The following is a 26838-nucleotide window of genomic DNA, read 5'->3' on the forward strand; positions in this document are numbered from 1 at the left end:
TGTGAGTTTTTAAGGGTTGCATTTCTTAAAGGGCTAGTTCACCCACCCAATAATGAAAATTATCCCATAATGTTCTCACCCTCAAGCAATCCAAGACCTAGGTGTATTACAAAAACGCATTGCTTTGATTCAGAAGGCATTTATTAACCCTCTGGAGAAATATTGTTTACTTTTATGATGGATGTGCTTTTTTGGGCTTCAAAATCTCAGTACTATTCACTCCTATTATAAAGCTGGGAAGAGCCAGGATATTTTTTAATATAACTCCGATTGTGTTTGGCTGAAAGAACAAAGTCATATACACGTAGGATGGCTTGAGGGTGAGTAAACTATGGGATCATTTTTATTTTGGGGGGAACTATCCCTTTAATAGGATTTTTTGTCAACCTATAGTGGAACTGCAGAATCTTTTAGGAAAATGTTTCTGTACTAAGCTCCAAGTCATCACAAACATTAAGTAATAATATACTTGGCAAACAGTTTTCAATTTTTTTCTATTTTATTGCTTTTTTTTGTCTCTCAATAATTTGGTTAACACTTTGTGTTCTCAACAGTACTGTATATTTATTTGGGTTTTGCATGGCTTTTGTACATATTTTTTTACAAGTTTCAAAAGCCTCCAAACCCTTCAAATTTGCCATCTTCTCCTGTAAGAATACATAATATTTTGCATTGTCACCCAAGAGTAATTTTTTGTGTCCTTTGCCTGTGCAATAGTTAGACATTTATACATTTTTCTTGAATATTCTGGTTCAGTGATATTGTCCTTATAGGCAGAGTACAGAAAACTCCTGTTACAAATATTTAAACTGTTTTCTAGCAATATAACTTTTGGTTGCTTACCATCATTGAAAAGATCTTTCATTTTCCACAGTTATGACTGTATTGGGCTACATATACATCTTATATAAAAGAGTATTCTTTTTTACTCTAGAAATTTTGGTAACACTTTACAGTAAGGTTTTATTAGTTAACATTAGTTTGACTACATTAGTTAATATAAACTAATAATGAACTGCACTTCTACAGCATTTATTCATATTTGTTAATATTAATTTCAACATTTACTTTCCAAATTTGTATTTGTTAACATTAGTTAATACACGTTGAAGTAACATGAACAAACAATGAACAGTTGCATTTGTATTAACTAATATTAACAAAGATTGACAAATACAGTAGAAAATGTATTGCGCATGGTTAATTCATGTTAGTTAACACAGTGACTACCACCGAATATGATTAATATAGCTTAGTCAGCTAAGACCTACTAACAGAGTTTTGAAAGCATAGACACATGAAGTGGAGGTCTCATTATTATAATTGCTTTATCACAATGAATCTCACAACTTTTCTGATATGATACATATATTTTGGTTTCAACACAATATCATGTGAAAAAAAGATGGTAATGACACTGTACAAACTGACCATTCCTTGACCTTTAGTATCTGTCATAAAGTGTTGGTGCATCTGACCATCTGTCCGTGACACTCCATGACCTTCTTTTTTTGTCTGTCATAAATTCAATCTGACGTTAAAAAGCATTCTTTGCTCAAAACTGCATGCTCGATTTGAAATTATATTTATATATATACCCCCCCCCCCCACACACACACACGCACGCACACCTGGGCTCTGGGAATCAGCAGTGACCCCTGTCCTGTTGCAGCAGAGACCTGGCTGTCTTCTGCCTGGCCCCTTGTAAACTTTTAACCTGTCCCCTTCTTTAACGACAGGGCAAGAATGCACGAAACAATTCTTTGCATTGTCTTTCCCTCCTGTGCGTAAAAATGACAGCGGGAGCTCGGATATTGATTGATTTAATAAGCACCTAAATGTTCTCTAATTACTGATTAATATCACACTAATAGTAAAGATAAGTTAGAGATTAGTTTAAAATGTGATGAATTCTTTTAAATTATTTTACAATATTCACTTTCATATGACAAAATACAAGCTTTTCAATTAGTCTATTATTTTATTTAATTTATTTGTTATTATTAATCTTTAGATATATATGTATATGAGTGTGTGTGTGTGTGTTTGAGTGCCATTATTTAGCTGTGGAAAGACACATTTCAAAGAAGTGTCTGCTGCACAGTCTGGGGTTGGATTCGTCAATATCTCACAATTGGATCAATGTAGCTAATTTTACAAAAGATCACATCCCCTCCCCCCTCTGAATGGAGATGTCAAAGGTTGGTGACCTCTTGCTTTCATGTGCATTGATCGTTTCTCTGGAGGTGGGCTGCCCCCCTCCGAAGCCCTTCACATCAGCCAATATATCTTTGTTTGGACCTGAAAGACGTTTTCTTACATTTTGTCAGCCTGGGTTTTTTTCCCCGCATGGCAAGTTTTACTGTACAAGATAAAGCAGAACCAACAGCAAAATAAATCATGTGCAGCCTTGGACAGAAACGATTTTATGAAATGGTCTCGATTTATTAAACTTTTAAAATAATAAGTAAACAACCTTATATTGGTGGACATTTTTTAGGTTTTAGGTTAAAATCTATATATATTTAAGGAAAAGATTTTCTTGTGTATTTCTAGTTTTTCACCTTTTAATCACTTTTTTTTGCCTGCAGATGTGACAAATATTCTCTCAGCTTAGAATAGTTTTACTTGAATTGCAACATGTCAGTACACAATAATCTGGTTTGAAATTTCATCTCAACTACTACAGTAAAAAATGAAAAAGGATGATTTGCATAATTGAAAATGTTAGTATGAATGTTTAAACTAACAATAACTAATATTTAGAGAGCAAGACCCCAGTATTAATATTTTATAGTGTTTTGTGTTTATTAACACTATACACAAGTATATCTGACCATGATTTTGAGCAAGAACCTCACCAAATATTCAAAGTTGGAGGTTGAGCCAATGTAAATGTTTAAGAACCTAATTTTGGATGGACATGTACCCTCAGTGTCTAGTGGTTATGTCCCTGACATTAAGTGCAAGGCTGTGAATGTGTGAACGTTATGATCCAGTGTTTACAAAGAGAGCAGATTTCAGGCATTGAATCGCAGCCCCAGTTGTTTTAGTAAGTGAACTGTGTTTTTGTACTGTTTTAAAAGGAGCACAGAGGAGATCACATAGGATCACATTGTGTTGATGTGTTTGTGTTTTGGGATGTGGCACAGATGGATGTGCATCTCCTTGTCCTGTCATGGTTATCCTGGGCGCTGACGAGCAGGACGGCCCTTATCTGGAGCAGATGGGTCCTCCTCCTCTCCTTCAAAAGGCTAATGTCTTCAGCGTGCACAGCTTATCTGCACCGGCCTCCAGTCATTTGTTAGGAAACATGACTGGGAACAAATCTAAGAGGTTGCCAGCAGCTCGGCTTGAAGGAAGACATGTCACGATGAAGGACGAGGAGGCTGAGTGTGAGCGCTGTCCCACATAACTGTAGTTCAACACTAGATTAGCAATGCTGATCTCTGCATTTGAGCCAGGAACTTTTAGATTAATTATAAAATATGCACTTCTCTCTATTATATCATATATTAATAGAATGCCTATTGTATTGAAAAAAATTGGTGAAGAACAATTTTTGTACTTCGAAATTGCTTATAAATTTCACAAATAATTACATGGCGAGTAACACATTGAAATAAATGTGACATTTTGAAGTAGAAAGACTGTAATAGTATTTTCTTGTAAACATAATTTAATAATCTCATTTTTAAAAAATCGATTATTTTTACTGGGTTCTATTGGCTGCGTTTTTTAAAGTGGTACTGTAAGAAAGGCCACTATTAGGGTTATATTCAAGTGTTTTAGTTGCTTTACCCTATGACAAAATTGACGCAAAATTGACACATGATTACTTGCCAGCATGGATTAGATAAAAGCTGAATGTTCTGAATGTTTTTGTGTTTGCAAAATCTCTTACCAATATAATAAAGTTTCCAGCACACAATAGTGCGAGCGCATACAGGCATGTCTGCTTCATAATGGAACATTAAAGGGGTGGTATATGCCCCTTTTTTACAATATGTAAAATAAGTCTCTGTTGTAAGATGCCTACAGAGTGACATGCGATTGCATTTGTGTTACGGACTGTATTGCATGTGAAAAGGATGCGACAGCTTGAGCAGACTCACAAATGTGCTCTACTACAACAACTCTTCCTCTTCTCAACATGAACTGCGTGTTCCCGGGGATGGGGTTTATGTACATTTTAGGGTTAGTGATGTCACTAACCCGGGAGGAATGTTGTGTAGTCCCTACCAGCCGTTTGTTGTAGTCCTTAAAGCAACACTATGGAACTTTTCAACCTTCATAATATATTTCCAAGACCCTTGTGATGGTACATCGACTTACAATAAATTAAATGACACGTCTGCCAAAGCCTGACGTGGTCTTTATCGCTTTTACTCGCACTATGAAACTTCGGGTTTCGGGTAGTAACCCGAGCACAAAAAGAACTACAAAACTCGACTGCTTTACGGCATATGTCACTTCCCCCACCACTTCTTCAAATTGTCTATGGCCATTGCAGACATCCCAAGTGTATAGCGTCTCCCTGATGCCCGCAAATTAGTTCAAATCTGCCGTAATCTAGAGCGCGCATGCGAGACAGAACATACTGCGCGCATAACATACATAGCGCGAGCACGGCAGAGAGGGAGAGAGCGAGAGACCTTGCGAGTGTGCCTCACAAAAGCTAGTCAACCCCCCCCCTCAACAATCCAGTCACCAAGATATACCTCCCTGAAATGACTTCTTGCAGGTTGGGATGTCTGCCATTGTTGATTCCAAAGCCGGTGCTGGATAAACAGCGAGCGTGTATAGGCTGCGGTAGGCTAAATTATTTACGACAGCGATAATGGACAATTCCGCTTTCAACCTGTAGGGCGACCGCTGAGGTAAAGTTCCTTAGTGTTGCTTTAAAAAACGATTTCTTTTAAAGCACATATCTTCCTTTGCTTTGAACTTTGAGCATTGCAACTTTGCAAATGTTGTGTATGCTCTAACAGCAACATTACACACTAACTAAAGTTAGAGAAGTGAAATCATTATCAACCACCCCTTTAAAAAGCGATATTTGTGGCCAAATGTGTTACCCTTGACCTCACATCAGAATCAGATGTTTAGATAGGTCCAGAGATATTGGATATGTATCTGATTTGAAAACACATTTGGAAGTGGCTCCGAACGGATGCGGTACAATCAAATCTTGTGCGGATTTTTGTGTTTACACGTGTGCAACAAATTCCGATTGTTGTGTTTTTTTGTGCCAGTGTAAACGCACTGTTCATTTCACCTAGTGGTTCTCAAACGTTTTGACTTCCGGAGCCCCATTGTCCACAGCAGTATTCGAGGGCCCATGACATTTTTTTTTGTGTTTTACTAGATAATGATATACCAGATAACATGTTTTAGAGCTTGGCATAACTAGCAAAATGTAAATTATGTATAAAAATGCCCATGGAGTTATAAGGCTTTTATTAATTTACATAACTTTTCCAGGTCTAGAAATCACGCTTTTAAACTTATAGGCTACCTCGTGTGTCCAGGTTTTTCAAATCAAAAGGCAACGTTGGTTCTTCAGAGACAAAAAACTGTTGTTGAGGGGATGAATTAAAATAAGTTCTTACAGGACCACTACCCTCGAAGATGATGAACAATTAAAGAGCATATTGCAGGTTAAAAAAAAATCTAAATTAATATCTAACCTTGTATGAAAATACCATATGAAAAGGTAATGCAGGATTTAAAATGTTTTAAAACGACATAAGGGCACTTATTTAGTAGATAAAGTGAGCGTTTCTTTGACTGCTCGTGAAAACCGTTTTTTTTTTCAGCATCGCGTCATTTTGCGTCACCAGAGGGAGGGAGCCTCAGTAGCGCAGCTAGGTTTGTATTCAGTAGAGCGGGTAAATTTGCTTTTTTATACTCAGAATGGCAATTTGGAATGTAAAGAACAACATATTATACAGTTATTTGTTTTATTAGGAAAATACCATATACATAAAAAGAATTGGGCTTTTTTCCACGTTTTATAAATGACTTCACATTATATGTACATCTTTTGGAACAAACAAACTAAAAACAAAAAAGAAATGAAAACATGTAATGCTTTGAAAGCACAGGATTTTATGTAAAACTTTTTTTGGTATTTTTTATTTCCTGGCAGCTAATGTTAATGTGATATTGTGAATATGTAAAACCTCTTGTTCTTGTGGCATCGAATTTTAAAAAAAAAAAGTCAGTAAGAGCGGACGTGAATCAGTGTTTTCGGTAGTTTTTATATTTTAATTTATCATCGTCATCATTGTAAATTATTGTGTTTGTTGAGGTTGCAAAAACTCCGGCCTGTCAGGACATCGAGTCAGGTTTCCTAACAAGAAAAGGGACGGTGCTGTCTATCGTGCCTGTGTGCGGTTTGTGTAGCTGTAGAGACAGGATTTCTCTTCCGCATCGGCTTCCAAAAACGCGATCGTGTGTAGCGTACACCTGAGGAACAAAAACGTGTATATCAGGAATAAAAATATCTATCTGTCTCTCGATGAGCTAAGTTATATTACGTAACGTTAGTCTGGACGGATATTAATGAGCATGACATACGCGCCTGATCAAAGCTTATATAGTTTATTCTGTTATTGGTAAAATCCAATACTCCTAGATGACCAATAATAGCTTTGCTATTAACTGATACGATGGTAGCCTAATAATCGATATACACCTCACATTTTACCAAACAGAATGAACGATGCACTGTTAACTCTATTACACTATTAATTAAAACTCACAGTGAACAGCATTAAATATAAAAACACATATGCCTTACCTTTTTGTTGCAGTGCAGTTTTTCTTGCAGTGGTATAATGTTTTGCCGACAGCACTACAGTCCTCATTTTTTTTATTGCTGCTTCCATTCTCCTGATTGCTATTATTTAATTTCTTCTTAAAAAAACATCCAGGGAAGATTGAATAGGCCTGTTCTTTTAACGTTTAGGCTACTCAGTATCTGACAGCTATAGGCTAATCAAAAATATGCGCGATTAAGTGATGCAATAAACTGCGGCTGCGCACACTCACTCCACGCAAGTTTTTTTATAATAATACTTTTGCAATAATGTGTGTCTCCTCTGACCGTTGTTCTGTCTAACATCAATCCTGGCCTGTCCCTGCTCTCTCGGCAGCATAGCAGGCTCATAATTGTAAGGCTGTCGTCCGTGGTCTGTCATACGAGTAAGTCCGAAATGTCATTGCGATCCATTGTTTTCCTGTTGTTTGAATGGTTTGAATCGACCGCTCTCCCGCCCGTTACGTCACGCCCGTCACACCCATTTTCAGATGCGGAAGTAAAATTCTCTCACAAAAACGACTCCAGAAGCCAATGTAACGTATTTATAAGTATATTTTAAAGAAAATCTAATTACTACATTGTTTTTTATACATTTACTCGTTGGGTCCTCTAACCTGCAATATGCCCTTTAACATACAGTTTGGATTTGCAGTCTGGTTCTCTTCTGGGCTAGAACTTCCCGCCCATCCAATCCATGCAGCCTAACATAAATAAGAGCAGGGAGAGCAGCGATAAACGCCTAAGGGTAAACAGAACCAACATAAATGGATTCGAAGAGGAATATCAGAAAGTCCTGACTGTGGACGAGAGAAGGAGCTGGGGATGGAGGAGGGTAATTAACTCCTGATCAAAACGATAAAGCTGCTGATAATATTGATTGGACCTCATATAGGGATGCTGTGATAGGCATCAGCTGAGGCAGCTTGACGGACGTGACCTGCCAAAACTGACGCTTTGCTTGATAAATATCTCGATTTGTTGTTGTTGTTTTGGCTCATTTTAATTCTTTTTTGTCTTATGTTAAATCATTTTAAGTCATCTTGGACGTTGTCTGTGTCCCCCTGTTTGAGAATCACGTTGTAATGTAATTCTTCTCTCTCTCTGTACCTGTAACCTGATTTGCCCTTTATTTTGGCTTGTCTGCTCAAGTACATTCTGTTCACATAAACTGAAAAATTGCAAGCATGGGTAACTTGATTTTCTTGCCTTAACAGAGTACAGAGTGTGTTTTTCATGAGCTGTGCCTTTTCTGGAAACCTGCTGCTAACATGATTTGTTAGATGCCACTTTTTAAAAAATTATTTTCCAGGACACAAATGTCTTGAGTATTCATTATTCACTCAGATCACTAAAACCATGAAGCTCTTCAACTTGTTCTTATTTTTTATGACTCGAACCTGCTATTATCCAACACATGCATAAATACTCCACAACATGTCTTTTTTTTGCATTCTTTGGAGGTACTGAATGAACCTGTCAAACTTGGCGTTTTGACTTGGAAATGCTTCAGAGATTCCTTCACTATGAGAAGGCGATGAACCTCATAAAAATCACGCTCTGTTTCTTTTTCCACACTGTTTTGATTAAACCTAGAGCTCTAGCCAAATGTTTTAGCATTTTTCGACCTCTTCTGTGCTCTGAAGCCTCTCACACACTCGGCTAAGCCCAAGGTCACCAATAATGGCTCGGGGAGATGGGGTGAGGGGTGGGGAGTGAAAGCTAACGGGGGCGGGCTGGCCAAAGTCACGGTGACCACGACCAGTGTTGGACTCCACATTCTAGCTGAGACAGAGAGAGAAAAGACAGTTGGCTCTGAATTCTCGCCTGATCTCAGAAAAACACTGCATGAATAAATGGATCCTGGCCAAAACAGAGATGTTTTTCTAATAAATTCAGTCCCATAGCTTTCCTTAGACTCCGACTAATTGTAAACACAGAGGATCTTCCTCTTACTCTTTTTATTAGAAGATCATAGCTACTGAAAGCCATTGATTTTGAAGAAATTATACAGTATGATACTGTTGAATATTGTGTGTCTGTGTTTTACATAGACTAGTCTTATTAATGGTGCTTTCTAAGGCTTTTATAATTATAATTTTGGCTCATAACTCATCCTGCTCTGTTTAAATACTGTTGTGCTTTTACTTGAGTAATCAGATTTACAATATTTACCTGGCAGAAGTTAAAACGGAAGAAAATAAATCGTACAGGCTCATATACCTGCATAACAAGAGACCAGAATACTGTATAGACTAAAATGAAAATTCTGTCATCATTTACTCACCCCCATTTCGGCCTAAACCTTTGTGACTTTGGTCAATCTTCGGAACACAAATAAATCTTTTTGATGAAATCTGAGAGCTTTCTATCCCTCCACTGACAGCTACGCAACTGACACTTTGACGCTTCAAAAAGTTCATAAAGGGATCATAAAGCTAATCCATATGAATTGAGTGGTTTAGTCCAAACTTTTCTGAAGAGACTCTGAAAGTTGTGGTAAATGGAAGCTCAAGCATGTTCGCTTGACGTGCGAGAACCAATGAGGTTAATTCTCGTGTTACGCAGCACGTTTGAGCTTCTGCAAGAACCAATGAGGCTCATTGTTGTGTCTAAATACTTCAGTGCAGGAGTTTTTGACTTGTGCTATTGTTAACTAGTAGGGGTGTAACGATACACGTATTCGTATTGAACCGTTCGGTACGAGGCTTTTGTATTGCACGCATTACAAACCGAACGATTCGTTGGACCATTTTTCCTGCCGACCAAAAACCACCACAACGTTGCGCAGCATCAAATGGCAAACTTAATGAAAGCGGAATGAAACTCATTATTTTGTGCTTCACGGACCGTTTATAAGTTTGGACCAATGCAGCGCGAGCCGATCTTGATCAAGCGACACTGTCACTACACAGCGCTGAGAGATCCAGTAAAGAACGCATTTGAATTCGCCACTGAAGTAATAACATCGCTGCGATATCTAGTGAGAAAAATTCAAACTTCTCCGTTATTAACGGATCAAACAGCGCTGACGTGCAAACCAGGAGAAACATTGTTCCATGAATGAACTAGTTATAGGCCGTAAGTCCGCAGATCAGCAACATTCACCATGGATTTAATGTAGTAACACTAACTGTAACAATGGAAGTTTGGGTGAAATAGTAAAATGCTTTCAAGTATATCACACATCTTTTTTCAGCACTTCAAAACTCAAATATTATGTTTTAACAAATATTATACATTATTTGCTCATCCTTCAAAGATTACCCCCATTTATATAAATAAAAGTTTCAACTTGTAGGAAAACTCACATTTATTTAAAAATATTTTTTCTTTTAATAAATAGGACATTTCCCTGGCATTTCTTTCTTTTTGCTGTATCGTATCGAACCGAACCGTGAATTTTGTGAACCGTTACACCCCTATTAACTAGCTATATATATTATACCATTAAATCATTATATTGACCATATAGTGACCATTGACCATGAAGGAAATATGTTTTCTTTGCGTAAGGGTAGACTGTCTATGGAGGGACAAAAATTTCAAAAAGATCTTTATTTGTGTTCCGAAGATGAATGAAAGTCTAACGTGTTTTATCTCTCAGTTTGAATACAGTAATTAGAAATCCAAAGTACTCTTGTTTTGGCTGGACCTCATCTGACCTCAGGAATCGTCCAGACTTGTGGCCTTGCCGCTCATGATAAGACAGAGGGCAAATATTTATCCGTGACGAACATATGCTACTGTCTTGATGGTCGTTTCTCTTCAGATAAACTCTCTTTATGTTAGATTAGAAGACTTCTTTCGACCTTCTGCTGTAAGATAGTTGAAATGGTGTGCAACACATGCAGTTGGGCAAGTGTTTGATTTCTTTAATTGCTTTCTCGCATGTCTAAAGTCTATGGCTCGGCCAATGGTCTTTAAAGGTGAAGTATGTAGTTTCTGCGCCACTAGTGGTACCCATAGACTGCAAACAAATATGGACGTAGTGTCCGTGACGTCAACCGTAGGTTTCTGAAGAGCATTTTTAAAGCCCAAAATGGGTGGAGTCAGCCATATTGGTAGCGCGTCACTCCCGGATAATTAAGTTAATGATAGTTAATAAAGGCCTTCTGAAGTTAAGTTCATGTAAAAAAAAAAAAAAAACATATTTAAAACTTTATCGACTAAAATAACTAGCTTCCAGCAGATGGCCGTATGCAAGTCGACTTACGCCAAAAGAGTAACACTTGAACTTTACGCACAACGTAATGACGTTACCCAGCCTTGTTTGAACCGCGAGAGGCATCAAAGCTTACGCTACTCCTACGTCATACATCGCCAAGTGTTACTCTTTTGGCGTAGGTTGACTTGCGTACGGCGGTCTGCCGGAAACTAGTTATTTTAGTCGATGTCCCACCATTGAAAGTCCATTCCTGCATACCAAGGAGGGACGACTGAACTGTTTGACTGGTGTATCATGTCTTTATGATTGATTAGAGTAACTCGAATCGCATCACAAAACACATCTAGAGTAGTAATTTCAGGTCTGATAGATTAGAGCTGATCTGAGAGCAGTCTGACTGTTCCAGGCACAGTTGATTTGTAAGGGAAGGGTTTGTGTCTGTGTCAGCACTGGACAAAAGATTGAACCTGCCTTTGTTACATCGCAACAACAAAAAAGCAGCAAAAGGATTTAAATTGTCGACCCTATCACCGTGGGCAACACACTCGGCTTTATCAGCATGACACTACTGTTACCGCACCACACACACACACACACACACACACATAGCAGTCCTGATGTGGCAGAGGCTGCCTGGGGTCAGGAAGAGGAGCATGATGGATACAGTTGAGCGCTCCACGAGGAAGTAGGGAGAGGGGGCAAGGACAGGGGTCTTTCCTGAGAACATTAAAGACACTCATTGTTCATTTGTCACTTACTCATTAAAGGTGGCTTTGTGACTCTGAGAAGGGGAAAGCGCCGTTTCTTTGCTCTGAGTTTCAAACTTTTATTTAAATTGATTACAGGATTGATCTGCTCAATCATAACATCATTTAGTTTTTTTTTGCTATAGGATATTTATCTGACTCTAGTGGTCATTTGGGAATCCACCATACATTTAGTACTGTACATGTCACTGCATAACTCTCAGTATTGACGTCATTATCAGTTGTGTTCTGCTGTGTTCACTTAATGTTATAAATATTGTGACTACTCTGAGATTCTACTCTGAGCTGTTCATTTCCTTGGAAATTACTTAGTTCTGTTGTTGATGACAGCAAAATACTTCATTTCAGTCATATATTCATATTTAAAAGCAAATAATCTGCACCAGGTGACACTGAAAATGATAAAATGGAACCAAGCAGAATTTTTTCATGTCATCACAGAGGTCTAGTGAGAGACGTAAGAACTTACATAAAATGTATAACTTGAGTTTCAAAGAGTCAAAGAATATTGAAATTACGAATTTGACATATGTTAACAGTTTTTACTAAACTAGAGATATTGTTTCAATTAGATACATTCCTATAATATATCAGAACCATATTGTTATATTTAATGGTTTTATGTATATTTAACCATTTATGCTCATTTCCCCTATTTTTACATTTACTTTTGCCAACATATAACGGGCACTTAAGGTTAATCTTTAAAAAACGATATAAAAACACTAATAATTTAATAACAGTTAAATGTTTTGCAAATCTCATAATGAAAATCCACTTTCAATATCATACATTATTATTATGTTGTGATGCCTAAATTCACTTGTAGCATTTTAAACTGATTTTATTTTTTTAGACAAAATAGTTCAGAATTTAAACATCAGCCATTTCTCGGTTATTGGCCATATCATGAAAATAGTTATTAGCTTATCAGTTTCGGCCAGAATTTTAATTTTGGTGCATCTCTGTTGGAAACTACATTTAATTGCTTTATACCAACTTGGCGAGAATTCAGAATTAACATGTGGTTTGGCTTTGAGGAAAGGTTGTAAAACTGTGATTGACCTTTTCTAGTTAATCAGATGTGCAAGATCAGACAAAGATTCAACTAAACAGCACTGGAAATTGGTTTACCCACTTTTCCATTTTAAAATTCATCCTAAAACAATTGGAAATGCCTTGTATTGTCAAATAATATTTATGATAGTTCTCTAAACTTTGTCTCTCAGTTACATCTGGTTGAAGTGGTGTCTTGACCAGCACTGCCATTCCTCGCCTGAATAATGATGGATGAAGCGTCAAAGCAGGAGGAATTGTGTCAGGAAACACATCTGACCTCTCTTTGGCCCTTGTCACCTGATAAGACTTGTCTGTTTTGATAATATGTGCTTCATGTGACACAAAGCCATAAACAAGACCCCTTTTTTACACTGTACCAAAAATGTCTGACTATAAAGGTAATTTAATCCAGAGAACAAGAGCAGGACAAACAAACCATTGGGAACCATGAGGTAAATCCGTGAATGTGTGATCTTACCAAATGTTTAAGCCAAAATGTAGTAAAGAGCACTTATATTGGAACATAAACACTTAAAATGGTCTATTTCCAAATGTCCACCAGTCTGATGCACATAACGGCAAACGATTAACAAATAGCCAAAAAAATAAAAAAAATGTAATCCATTAGTTGAACTATTATTGTCCCTAGTGAATAACAGCTGTGGTCTGTGTTGTAAAATGCAGGGTTGGGTTCATCGGCAGGTCTCTGGTTTATTGGCCAGAGCAGCCTTGCTGTTCTTCACCCAGATTGAGCTCTTTGTTTGTTGTCATGGTATCAGCACACTTGATTTTCCCATGGACACCATAGATTTTGGAATAAAGCTTGGGGCTCAATGTTTTATTGTTGAGAATCCACTCCTTATATAAGAAAACTAGTCATGTCCATGCACATAACTCCCAATATTGGTGTGTTTGAGCATGTGGCACCAACACTTTGGCTTTGAGGTGTAAAAATGTAGTTGACCTTTCCAGTTAACCAGATGTGCAGGATCGCTCAAAGATTCACACACCCATCTTTGAGAATTTATACTTGTGCAGATCATTTTGAATGCCTTCTAAATGAAGCCACCTCAAAAATTTTGACTCCAATGCTTTTCCAATGCTCCAGTGCGACTCCAGTTCTGGTTGATAATTATTTCATGTTTTGGCCAATAACTGTTAAATGGCTGATGTTAAAATTCTTTAAAAACTAAAATCAATAGTCTCAAATTATATCATTTAATTTAAGCATAACACAAATAATGTACAGATGGATAATGGATATTCATTCATTCACATGCATCATTTGCTAAAGATTGTATTTAACAGTGTTATTAAATTATTGATGTTTTTAAAGATTGACTATAAGTGAGCGTTATATGATGGCAAAGGTAACCTAAATGTGAAAATAGAAAAAATGAGCATGCACAATAAAATATTTAATGTTGATCAAAACCGATAAATTAAATGATATGGTGCTGTAAATTCAAATTCTTCCAAAGTTTTCTTGCCTGTATTCTTGAATTGCACTAATAGGATGTTTTCAGAAGGGCCTTTGTTAATTACTGACATAAAGCATTTGTCTAAATGCAGGACTTAGCTGAAGGTTAAATTAAAGCCCTCACTCTGGCTGAATGTACGGCAAGGTCAACACTCAAATCAGTGCCTCGGTCACACAAAGACCGTTTTTTGACTCTAAGAAATGAGCCCGGCACTCCCACGATCCCACCCCGGTGTAGTCTACTGACCGTATCTCGGGGTTGCCCTCTTGCCCCTCTCATTTTCCAGTCACTTTTATAACTGGACAGTAAACTTCCAGTGGCTTAATGATGATGACTTCTTCATCTGCCCAAATACTCCTTTTGTTGATCCTCCCAGGCCTCCACCCCCTTAAACCCTGGCTAACCTTGGCCCAACACTACCCCCGTTCACTGCTGGACTAATCCTCTCCCCAGGCTGTTATCTCCACCCCCCTTGAGCCAATCCCTCGCTGACCAGTCAGGGTTTTCTCTCCTCTGCCGATTTCAGCTTTGGCTTTCAGCTTGTTGTGTTGCCTCCCCCCAAGCCTCCCCTTCCCCCCCTTTAGTTCGTGTGGCCAAGTGGAGGAGGTTATCATCTCCACAGCCCTGGTTATGTTGGCCTCGCTGGAAAAACCTCGATTTGCACTTCAGGACCCCAGCAGGAAGTCTGAGAGGGCTTTAATAGGCAAATGAGCGCAGGGCTGAGGGAACAACAACCTGCCAGCGGTGTGACAAGTGGCGTGAGACCCCACACCTCACGCCCGGGATAGACCTTATGTGGTAAGAAAGGCTGAACGTGCCAGGGCAGCATTGGCTTTCACGTGACAGCGACATTGTCAGGCTGTTGTAATTGGCCTGTGTTAGGGTGGATTTGTTTTTTCTGACACTGAGTAGATAGCTCCTGAAGACCACGATGAGCTGTGGCAGTTGCCACCTCAATCTCTCCCTCCTACCCAGCTGATGCTCATTTGTCACTATGTTAAAATCACGTTCCGCTCTCACCTCGTGTATGTGATGTTCAGTTGTTTTTTTACAACCATGTGAGGACGAGGATTTCATCACACTTCTAAAAACCCACACTCGATAAGACAATCAAGCATTTTTTTCCCATTCCTTAGATACAGCACTTACAAAATTCTGCTCTGGTTTACCCCAATCTATGCTTTTGTTGGTCCAAATTTAGATTAATTTGCTCAATTTGAATTAAATTTGTGGCATTGGATCTGGATTGTGAGAAAGAAGACAGAGAACAAGAGTCATTCTGCATTCGTTAATTCTGCTTTGGATTATCTGAGCATTTGTTGTTCCAGATTCAGATTAAGTTTCCTATATTTGGATTACATTTATCCAGTTGGATTTGGATTGAGCAGTTCTTTGAATGAAAGCCAGGAACAAAAGTCATACCACTAAAAGTTGGAATTTCTGCTCTGGTTGGCCTCAAACCAATTTAGATTAAGTAGCCCCTCTTGGATTATGTTTTCCTATTTGATCTGGGTTGGGTGTTTCTCCAGAAAGAAGCCAAGAATAAGTTAGATTTCTAAAGACTTGAATTCTGTACTTATTAGTTCTGCTGTGGTTCACCTCAAACTGGGCTTTTGTTGGTCCAAAGATTCACCAAGTTGTATTTGTCTCAATGGATCTAAACAATGATGCTGTCTGTCTGGAATGACTGAGGCAGTTTTGCTGTACCTCAAGAGAATAGAGGGCTTCTCAAAAGGAAGTAGAAAACAAGACAAAGCAGAACTCCAGAAGATGTTGAAAGAGCTGCCACCACATGACTCATCTCTTCTCAGGTGGCAGTGGAAAAGATACTTCCCATTGTCAGTGCCCAGGACTGGAGACTCAAAGCAGTGCTGAAGGATGGGCGAGAGGAGGGCCAGCTCACTCACTGACTCTTTTGTTCTACCCACAAGCTCAATTGAGCAAAGGAAACCTCCGCTTTGCTCTCTTTCTCCTTTTCCAGTGACCTATTAAGGTCTGATAGTGTTAAAGGCAGAAACTTGAATCATCTCTTTGGGTGAACTTGTGCTGCATCTTCATGTACTTTTTTTGGGGGGGTTTTCGATCTTGACAAAAAGTCTGGCAAAGAGCCTGTCACAAAAAAAGGGAAAGTTTCAGAAATCGAATATCAGGCATTTGTCGAACACAAATCCTTATACATTTGGGGATATTGTGTGGTCCAAATGGTATCTGAAGGAGAAACCTTGCAATTAAAATAAACAATGTTTAGACAAAGCCTCCAGATTAGCTGGAATGACGGCATTAATGACTCTGGGGGGCTAATAAAGCCCTCTGAGGGTGGGATGTCATTGTTTAAAGCTGACTCCCATACTGCTTTAGACCCTATCTACTAATTCTTATTAGGGTGAGAAGAAGTATATGGCTTGATTTAGACCAACTGTTGTGTCTTTGCTACAACAAGAATTGTGAAAACAGAATAAACTACTCATTTACTGTACAGTCTGACCAAAAATGATCTACAATTCAGTCTACAAAAAATACTGAATAATACAATTTTTTACCACGTTGTGTACATTTCCTGCTAGGTTATTTAAATGTTTTTCAAGTTTTTTTTTGTAGCAAGTGCTTGCCTCTAATGCATTGGTTTGTTGACATGGCTGTTTTGTTGTTTGCCTGACAAATTCTTTGTGTCTTTAACTTTGACAAATGCATTACACTGGTGCGGTTCTCAGCACACTCTTTGAACCATTGCGTCAAGTCACCTTTTTGTTCCATGGACAAGGGTGTTATTAATTATTAACAAATCCTACTACATGCTGCAGACAAAATATGATCTCGGTTGTGTTGATTAAATCTACTGTGTATATTTACCCTTTAAAGTTATCTGATAAGGTCGGACTGATGAAACTTGATGTAACACTGTCAGAATAGTGCGAGATTTTTGTTAAGATCCATAATGAGTAGTAATGAACCAGCTCACAAATGGAGCTGTACTGTTTTATTTAAATACCACCAATTACTGTTCCTGTTTTCAGAGGTCCCGAAAGAGAGGGTCATCTGAGTCACAATATTTTGCTATTATCTTGGGAGATAAGAAGAGAGATGGAGTCATTGTTAGAGAGAGCCTGAAGCACCAGGGGAACCCGATCCTCCTGTATTTGCGTTCAAATCTCCTCCACTTCCTCTGAGCCACTTCTCTGTGGCACGCGGTAGGAAATGATCAATCCAGGAAAGTGCAAAACATCAATCTCCTATCAAGTTATTTTGACCAGATGAGTCCTCTCCATTCGGCTATTTACAATGGGCCTAAATTCTCAGTTAATCTTCAACCTCCAGTGAGGGGAGGGCCGTGAGTTCAGGCAAGGCTGACGGACAAACTGCGGATTGACCCCACATTCTTTAGCAAGTGTCCCTAGTTTGCCATTGGTGTGCCCTATCAGTAAAATAACCCCAATAAAACAGGGAGTGGCAGAAGGGGAAGAAAACGATCCTTTGCTTTACGTCGTACCCCCATCTGCGAGCATGGCACTTAGCAGTCTCCGGTGTCATGTTGAGAGAGGGGCATCTGCGCTTCGTGCGTGGTGAGCACAGCACGCGTGTGGCGTGCGGAGGCGTCTCGCCTCTATTGTGCCACGCTCGGCGGTATGGTCATCTCCAAAACAGCATCTGTCACCTTAGGGGGTCAGCAAGGGCCAAGATGAATGAGTCCTGAGAGAATGCCCCTCTCGCCCCACAGAGCAAATGGCCAAGAAGAGGGAGGGGGCAAGGGGAACGGGGGGAGGGCCTGCTGATTGTGTATGTGAGAGTTGGAGGGTTTGTGTATCCAGAGCCACTGAGTGCAGGACAGAGAGGTTGGCTCCGCTGGAGTTCCTGGAATCCTTCTTTGCTGCCCCGACTCAGGACTATAATGACCAGGGAGCTGCTAGCTCGCAACAAGGACAAGGAATACTGTCACGTCGCGCTCAACCTTGACGCTGCTTTTGGATATCCAAAGGACTTTTGCTATGGAAATAGGCTGTGTTTTAGTGGTCTGCTTTAAGGTCTTCAGTGGGACTCGTTGAGGCACACTCCACACCCCGGCTGCTTATGAAAGGTACAGAAGCGTCATGTTAGATTCTTTGACACTCGCCGGCTCCTGCTAACATGGTGTCAATGGCCATGGCTTTTAGCGCCCCATTTATTTAAGGATATTTGCATTTTTGCATTGGCTAATCTGTCCCATCCCCCCTGCTTGAAGTTTTGCCTTTTATACTGTCCTCCCTTTAGTGAATATCTCTTTAGGTAATGTAAATTAAACTAAGTGTGAATTGGACAGCCATGAGGGCTAAGCCAAACTTTAAGAAGTAGAGTATTACTTTTATGTTTAAATGTACATAAAGACATGAATCGTTGAAATCATGAAATTGTGTGTTGCTTGAATGTCTTGTTTTTAATCTGTATGTTTGTACCTTTTACATTTTCATCAGGATTTTTTTTGTGAAACAAAAAGTAGAATTTGTTCATTGAAGGTTCATTGAAAGCTAGCTCTCCTCTCCCATTGTCAGCAGTTTAATGTAATTATGCAGATAAGGGAGGAAACAAAAGAGGGAGTGGATTGAGAGAAAGGCCTTTTGAGGTACAGTGCAGTGTGGGACTGTAACCACATTTACTGCCATATGTGGCACATTTCATTTAAACCTTTTATTTGACCTCCACCTACTTTAGAAATATATTAGAAATAAAACCGCACTCTCCCATCATGTTTAGGTACTGATGCCAAAAGCTTTTACAAGAATAAGAAATCTGAAAGGTCAGCACTCTGAAAAAGTCCGTAAAATTGCTGACATAAATATATTTAGCTTGTTGTTCATTATTGGAATGAACCAGACAAATTGCTCCACTAACTAAGAACGGCCACGCTAAATGTATTTAATCTTCTGTTGTTATTAATAAAAGGACCTTTTAAATGAACATATTAAAATCTACTTCACAAAGTTAGGTCAAAAAACGAATGCATCAATCTACATGTGGCACCCAAATAGTGGTCTGAAATCTACACTTGTTGCGTCTATTGGAGCACATTGTTTTAAAATTGTTAATCTGTGACAAAACAAACTTTACCAGCAAAGTAAATTAACTTTTCTAGCTTTGCATAAATATGTCTGCGGTTTGGTTTGTTTTGGCTACCTAAAATGTGTTTCCCTTCTTGGCTATTTCAAGATCCCCTTGTTTGTATTTATAGAGCTTTTGAATTCTTTATTTGGTATTGGACCATTTTGCAACACACTATTTGAGTCACATTAAGTCCTTGGTTGTCGGTAAACTCGTTTTGCTGAGAGAAAGAACGTAGCCTATACGTTCATTGCTTGTACACTTTAAGTGTCATATTTGTTTTTAGCAGAATTTAACTACATTAATTATCTTCAATTTCTTGTAAAAAAAAAAAAGGGGGGGGGGGGCAGTTGGTTCTATTTTTAAATGCAAATCTGTGTCTTGACAGTTTTGCATTTTGCATTGTAGGGATAATCAGATTATATTTGCATTGTAGGGATAATCAGACAGAATTAGAAAGCAAATTGAAAACATATATGGAAGCAGTAAGAGGTGACTTGAGCTGAAACAGCTCTTGGCCTAAAGGCAGGGCTCTCTGCAGGCTTGTCCACATTAGCATTTAACACCCCTAAATATCATTAGCAGTCAAACTGGACCCGGAGAGCCCTGAAGGCAGGACAGAACTATGCTCAGGTACTTCAATTTGCCTCTGTTTACCACAGTACCAAGATGAGTGATTAGCTAAAACTTGGCCCAACAGGCCTCCAGTGAGCTGTTTGTAAAACAGGGTGTGCAATTTGTTGTCCACACAAACCATGCATTATCCCACCAACAGTTTGCCGTGTTAATCGTTGTTTCCTTTGCTTTTATCCAAAAAACTGATCCAAATCCATTGCGGATTCTTATAGAGGAAGCTTTTTCAAGTGGATCTGATGGTAACGTGCCTCTTAGGACTGCAATCTCAATTAGATCTGATTTTCTTGGTAATCATTCACAAAGCACTTATTTTTCAAATAAGTACAGACATAATATATATTAATTGTAACAGTATTTATTTTGAGACAAATCCTGGTGTCACTTGGTAGAGGTATATTTACAGACAAATCGATTTTGTAACCTAGATTTTTTTAAACTAATAATAGAAATTCCCCATATATAGTTTATTTTCTGATTTTCAAAAGTGTGCAGGTCATATATTCTTTGCAAATTCAGGATACTCTTGACAGAAGTATTTACCTGATTGATTGATGGCTTTACTGCATTTCACTCTTGTTTTAACCAGGCCAAAAGAACAAAACATGTCCCATCAGTCTTTGTGTAAGCCTGGAAGTAAGAGACGTGGAGTTCCTTTCCCCTATGCGTTCCACAAACATTCCCTTGAGGTCATAGAGTCATATAACTCATCCCTCAGTGTTATCAGTTAACAGCTACATATGTTGAAGATCAGTGCAGTGCAATCTGTTCTACTTAACAAACAACTGTCTGATCTGAGATGATGCATGGATTAATACTTACTAAAAATTATTCTTATTGATTTATACCATATTAAATTCTTCTATCAGTGCATTTAAATCAAAATAATCCCAATCTCTAATGCTGCAATACTTGCAATGCGCAGTTCAACAAGTATCAAATCTCTCGTGCATTTTGGCTTTGTTTTCCCAATATATAAACAAGTTATGTGCCATATGTTAATTTATATGGTATTTATACTGTAAATGAAACTTGCCTTGTGTCTGACCATTTGTCATATGTCTGTAGGTGCAGGAGTACTGTGGTTCAACTTTGATATACCATGGAGAAGAGGTGATCCTGTCCTTCTACTGCTAAAGAAATATAATCAAAGGTACAGTGGTTTCCTTCACTATGATAACAGCAAATTAAACATATGAATATTGCTAAAATTGTCCAAATGTGATGTTTTGTCCAAATGTGATGTTTTATATGTTGTTGCAGTTCTATACAAGTAGTTAATTATCAAATATGTGAGCTGTCTGTCTTTGAGGGTTTTTATGTGAACTCTTTTATGTGGCCTTGCTGAGTCACTGATGATGACAAACTCATTTGTCATAAGTTGCTGTCTTGATTGTTGTCCAGATCACAAACAGAAACAGAGCTTTTGTTGTAAAGGAAATGCAATCAGAAGTGCAAATGAAAGCGTCAATGCAGAGCAGATGGTCTAACAGATGTCATGGTTATACCTGATGTGTAGCTCAAGGGTAAAAGTTGCTAGTTACATGCTAACAGCTGTATTACATGACAGATTGTCAGGGACTACTTTTAATAAATGGGTACGGTTATTCATTATTTTTATTAAAATATTTATTTCATGTCTCTCTGGTATACCCAGTTGTTATTGGTCAACTGTGCCGGTCTGCAGTGACATATCTCTGGGATAATGTACAGTTAGCTTAATTAGTTCTAAATAAACCCTTTAAAGGCGATGTAAGACCCTTCAGATTAGCATTAAGGACTTGATGATCCCATCAGAGTTTATTTTGTGTTTATGACTTACTGACAGTACAATATTCCTTACTTTTCTTTAGTCGATTCATCATTTTATAGTTTGTATGTCTGCAGAAAAGTCCTAAGGATGGTTGTTTTAGAAACGGTTTCAAGGGCTATTCTACGAAAGACTAAAATAGCCTTGTTCAGGGTGGAATTGAAATCTCCTCCACGCAGTCCATCAGAACATTACATTAATGTCTCCTTCCCTCTCATCTTCTTTATAAATGGAATCCCTTGAAGATATAAAAATGTTCTTCTTTACGAGTTCAAAACAAAACTGAACCAATCGTGATGTGTGTGTGTTTAAACAGATTTAAACAAAATGAGTATGTTTCATTTCAGATCATGGGGAATTCATACGCAGGGCAACTAAAATCTGCCCGCTTTGAAGAAGCTCTACACAACTCTATAGAGGCTTCATTAAGATCGAGCAGTGGTGATCCACAGCCTGTGTTCACACAGCTGTATCTCGAGCCCGATCAGTATTCTGGAAACCTGGAAGGTAAGCAAGGCCATCAAATAGTTTGCCTTCGCACGAATTGATCATGATTTGGTATTAGTCAAGTCAAGTCACCTTTATTTATATAGCGCTTTTTACAATACAGATTGTATCAAAGCAGCTTCACAGTGATAACATGAAAATAATATAACAAAGTTTGTTTCTAAAAGAAAATTGCGTCAACGTCCACCTTAAGTAAGGCAGATCAATAATATAGTATTAGAGCTTATTTGACACATTTTTTGAAAATCCTCTCCTTAAAAAATACTATTACGTTCATTAAAAAGCTCATATGTATGTATGTGTGTGTGTGTATATGTAAAGCAATAGCACACCTGTTCCTGGTTCTGCCCTCCAGATATTAAGCCCAAAATGAACCTGAGTCTGAGGTCCGACCCACCCAGCCATGTGTTGGTGAATTGCCAGTCCTCCAATTCCGTTGATGATATGGACGAGGAGGAAGATTCAGACACCAGCAGTCCACCGTTGCCTTACCTGCAGGGACCTCCCCCTGATGGCTGCTGCACTGTTGATGGTAAAAACAGTTGTCATAATTTACTCACCAGCCTCATGTTTTTCCAAACCCATATGACCTTTTCTATCAACCTTCTTTTTTAATGTAAGAGTAGGTGTGGCCATTTTTAAATTGAATGTGCAAGACTGTCATCGGTGCCACTTCCAGTTATGTTAGCTGTACAAAATCAGTCTGTTATGCTGCTCGATATTGCAAACTGGTGATATTGGACTAAAGCCCGATGTCAAAGAACTAGCGGTGATGAAAGCCGAATGTGTTGTCGCCTCTCGTTGGCTTCGTCTCGGCCAAAAAGCTGCGCTTGAACACACCAAAATGACTAAAGGCGACTGTCAACTAGCATGTGTGTTCTGCGCCTGCGTATATGCTAATATCTGTCTATATCAGCAGGTATCAATAGTCTATTTCCATCATTCAAAAAGGGAAACCGAAACTGTAAATAAAGCAGTGCTTGCTTACCATTTTGAATATCAATCATGCGGTTTCTTCATTCCAGTCCGCTCTTGTTATTATGAAAATATTCCTGCATTTGAATGCTCAGTTGATGTAAAATAGTAACAGCTTTCTGTCTGTACGGTCTTGACTTCTATGCTCGCTTTCGTCCCTTTCACTTTTATTCTTGTGCACTGACTCGTTCGCTAACAGCCAAAACAGAGATCTCTCTCTCACCGACGGCCCCGATAACTATTCTACATGCTGAATTGGCCCAAAACCCCCCAAAAAAGTACCATAACCGTAGGCCATATATTCCAGGTCTTCTGAAGCCTTATGAAAGCGGGGTGTTATGAACAGAGCAAACTGCCAAAGTGTCAAGTCAGTGTCAAGGGGAAATGTATGGTAATGACATTGCAAGACTTGAGACAGTGGCATTGAAACATTGTGCAAACCGTGAATCATCGTGCATTTAGCTACATCAACATGGCCGGTCTTCATCATATCGCTGACTCAAGTCATCTGTGTCCAGGTTTCTGTCAAGCAGGAAAGGATCTACGCCTGGTTTCCATGGCAACAGAGTCTGTCGAGGTTCCCGCAGGATTTGAGCTGGTTGGTGCCAAATCGCCCAGCATCCCAGAGCACATCCTCGTCTGTGCAGTGGACAAGCGCTTCCTGCCAGATGAGAATGGGAAAAATGCACTTTTAGGTTGGTGATCCAATCAGTAGGATGAAGTTAAATAAGTAATTTATTCTACAAATCTCATTGTCCCTGTGAAATGTTATGAAACTAGGCCATTCAGAACTCATTTGATATTTAGTATATAGATGGATTTTGGACTAAAGAGAGGTGATTTATCATTTGATTGCCTGTTACAGCGTTAGAGTACAGGATACAGTGGAGATGTTGATCAAAAAGTTTTCAGTTTGTTGTGTAGTCTTTCAGTCTTACACGGCACATAGTGATGTATGTTTGTGTATTTATGCAGGGTTTTCAGGGAACTGTGTAGGCTGTGGTGAGAAAGGTTTCCGCTACTTCACAGAGTTCTCCAACCACATTAACCTGAAGTTATCCACTCAGCCGAAGAAGCAGAAGCACTTAAAGTACTACCTGGTGAAGAACTCTCAGGGTGCTCTGTGCAAGGGAGCCCTCATCTGCTGGAAAGGTACCACAGGCGTTTGCAAAACGTTGCATGGCACAGATAATGTGTGATGCGTCCTTAAAATGTAGTTTTAAATTCACATGATTAACTGTGTCCGAGGATAACTTACTTCGCAAATGGATTAAAGGGATAGTTCACTTTGAAATACATTTTTGGTATGTTTTAGCTTACCTCAAGGGCATCCAAGATGTAGGTGTCTTTGTTTCCGCAGTAGTTTCAATTTTGATATTTTTAGGTCAAACCGTTCTTGTCTGTCCGTCATATAATGCAGGTCTATGGTCACCACCTCAAAGAGCATGCACAGAGAAGTCCAAATTAAACATGATTTAATGACTCGTAAATGTAAGTACACATTGATGGCCTAAGACACGAAACGAGCGGTTTGTGTGAGAAAACGAACAGTATTTATATCGTTTTTGTGTGATATCGCTTCGGTCTGCGCAAGCGCCGGAAGTGATCTCTCGCACGGTTGCGAAAAAAATTCAACGTTGTCTGTTGATATATCGAAATCGTCTTCCATTGCGATTTCCTGTATATCTAAATATGTTTAGATCTTCACAGTGAAAGGTAACATTTCCGAAATCTCTGTAAACAATGAGTGACGTACACACGATCACTTCTGGCGCTTTCCGGCACTTGCGCAGACCGAAGCGCCCGCGCCCTCAGATCACTTGGACGTGGCTGTGGTTACAAGAGGTAAAAACGATATAAATAATGTTCGTTTTCTCACACAAACCGCTCGTTTCGTGTCTTAGGCCATCAATGTGTACTTACATTTACGAGTCATTAAATCATGTTTAATTTGGACTTCTCTGTGCATGCTCTTTGAGGTGGTGACCATAGACCTGCATTATAAGTTAAGAGGTTGTATTTAAAGATAATTTCCAAATTATTTGCATTTTTAAATGTTAAATAAGCTCAAATATTGAAGTTAAAAATGTATTAAATGTAATTTAATTTAAATGATAATTTAAATGTCTTATTTAATTGCCAATTCAAATTTATTTGCATTTGTGTTTTATTTCCAAATTAATAAACGGATAATGGATTATTTCTTAAGATATTAAGATAATTTCCAAATTTTCCATATTTGTTATATTCTTTCTTAATTACATTTTTTGTTAAATATTTTGCTTAAATTTTGCAAATTAAATTAATAGGGTGTTGCAGGTATGACGTCAGAACCCAGAAGTTTAATTCGCTAATGATCCCTTTGTGATTTTCCTATGGGGTTTTCCTATTTACGAGTAAAATAAAGTCTGTGGTAAACATAACTTGATGATACTTTGACGTTTTGTTCTACAACGTACACTGCACACACTCACACACAAAGCTGTCTTACCTAAATACTTATTTAAAAACGTACATTTTCAAAAATGAACATAACTGTTTCAAAATTCGCGTTTTCACTATGGGTGTGTGTAATTTGCGTTGTTGAACAAAACATCAAAGTAAAGTAAAATTATGACCTCCGAAAACCCCTATTATAAAACCTCGAAGGAACCAGGGACGAATTTGACTTCCGGGTTCTGACGTTATACCTGCACCTCTCTATTAAAAAGTAAAATTCATTAAAGTTATTACAAAGTTAATTTAAATATCTATTTAATTGCCAATTCAAACTTATTTGCATTTGTATTTTATTTCAAATTGATACTTTGATAATTCATGATTTCTTCCATATAAATTACAGACAAAATTGTTTGAATTGGGAAAATAGGCCCTGAAATGATCTGCAGCTTATACCAGACCTGTAACAATGAAAAAAAAAAAACATAAAGTTGTTACTAAACCTCTTTGATTCGACAGAGAACGATGGTTCACTCGACATTTAATACATGTTGTATTTCACAGATTGTAAGACACGGCCATTCTCAGGCAGTGCTTCTTCATCCAAGCCTAGTTCTTCATCCTCACTAAGCAGCAAAGAAAATGGAGACACAAACGGCCACAGTCCATCTCCCTTCCCCCTCTCAGGTGAGTGTAGGTGTCGACCATCAAATATTGTGTGCCACAGTCTTCTAAAAGCTCTCTAGTATTTAAAAAAAAGGATGAAAACACACTCATAGGAGGTCCAGTGTAAGACAACACATGCTGCATCTGTCCAAGGGAGGATGTCCATCTTCTGTTGGTTTCTGCTTAGTCCTGCATGCACAGAGGTCATGTTCTGTTCTGGGGGAGGGTACGTACGGGGGTGGGGGCTACTCAGCATTTGGTGACATCTGGCTGGAGGCCACACAGTGTTTACCCAACAGTGTTTGGTGAAAGAAAGCAAGTCATTGTCTCATTCTTCCTCACAACACCATTCAGAGGGCCGGGCAGCTGGCCACAGAGTGCGTCCATTAGTGACGATAACAGTCTTTTACCATTCAAAAAATAGGAGAAGGGCTTATTAT

At 38.5% G+C, this 26838-nt stretch overlaps 1 protein-coding gene across 2 annotated transcripts in view; it reads left to right on the top strand.

Annotated features, from left to right (window-relative positions):
• greb1l (GREB1 like retinoic acid receptor coactivator) overlaps window positions 1–26838 on the top strand; it is a 52879-nt gene that overhangs the window by 7208 nt on the left and 18833 nt on the right. The window contains exons 1-7 of one of the 2 annotated variants that reach the window (XM_056260827.1): window positions 18151–18370; window positions 21070–21154; window positions 22159–22318; window positions 22674–22850; window positions 23812–23988; window positions 24269–24445; window positions 26297–26419. In XM_056260827.1, the coding sequence (XP_056116802.1) occupies window positions 22162–22318; window positions 22674–22850; window positions 23812–23988; window positions 24269–24445; window positions 26297–26419 (811 nt within the window). In that variant the 5' untranslated portion in view covers window positions 18151–18370; window positions 21070–21154; window positions 22159–22161. Of the gene's footprint in view, window positions 1–18150; window positions 18371–21069; window positions 21155–22158; window positions 22319–22673; window positions 22851–23811; window positions 23989–24268; window positions 24446–26296; window positions 26420–26838 lie in introns of those variants that run through there. The other variant, XM_056260826.1, reaches the window with a different exon arrangement.

The sequence above is a fragment of the Rhinichthys klamathensis genome, unplaced genomic scaffold, assembly GCF_029890125.1.
Source record: "Rhinichthys klamathensis goyatoka isolate OS25496 unplaced genomic scaffold, OSU_Roscu_1.1 h1tg000178l_1, whole genome shotgun sequence".
Taxonomy (NCBI): domain Eukaryota; kingdom Metazoa; phylum Chordata; class Actinopteri; order Cypriniformes; family Leuciscidae; genus Rhinichthys; species Rhinichthys klamathensis.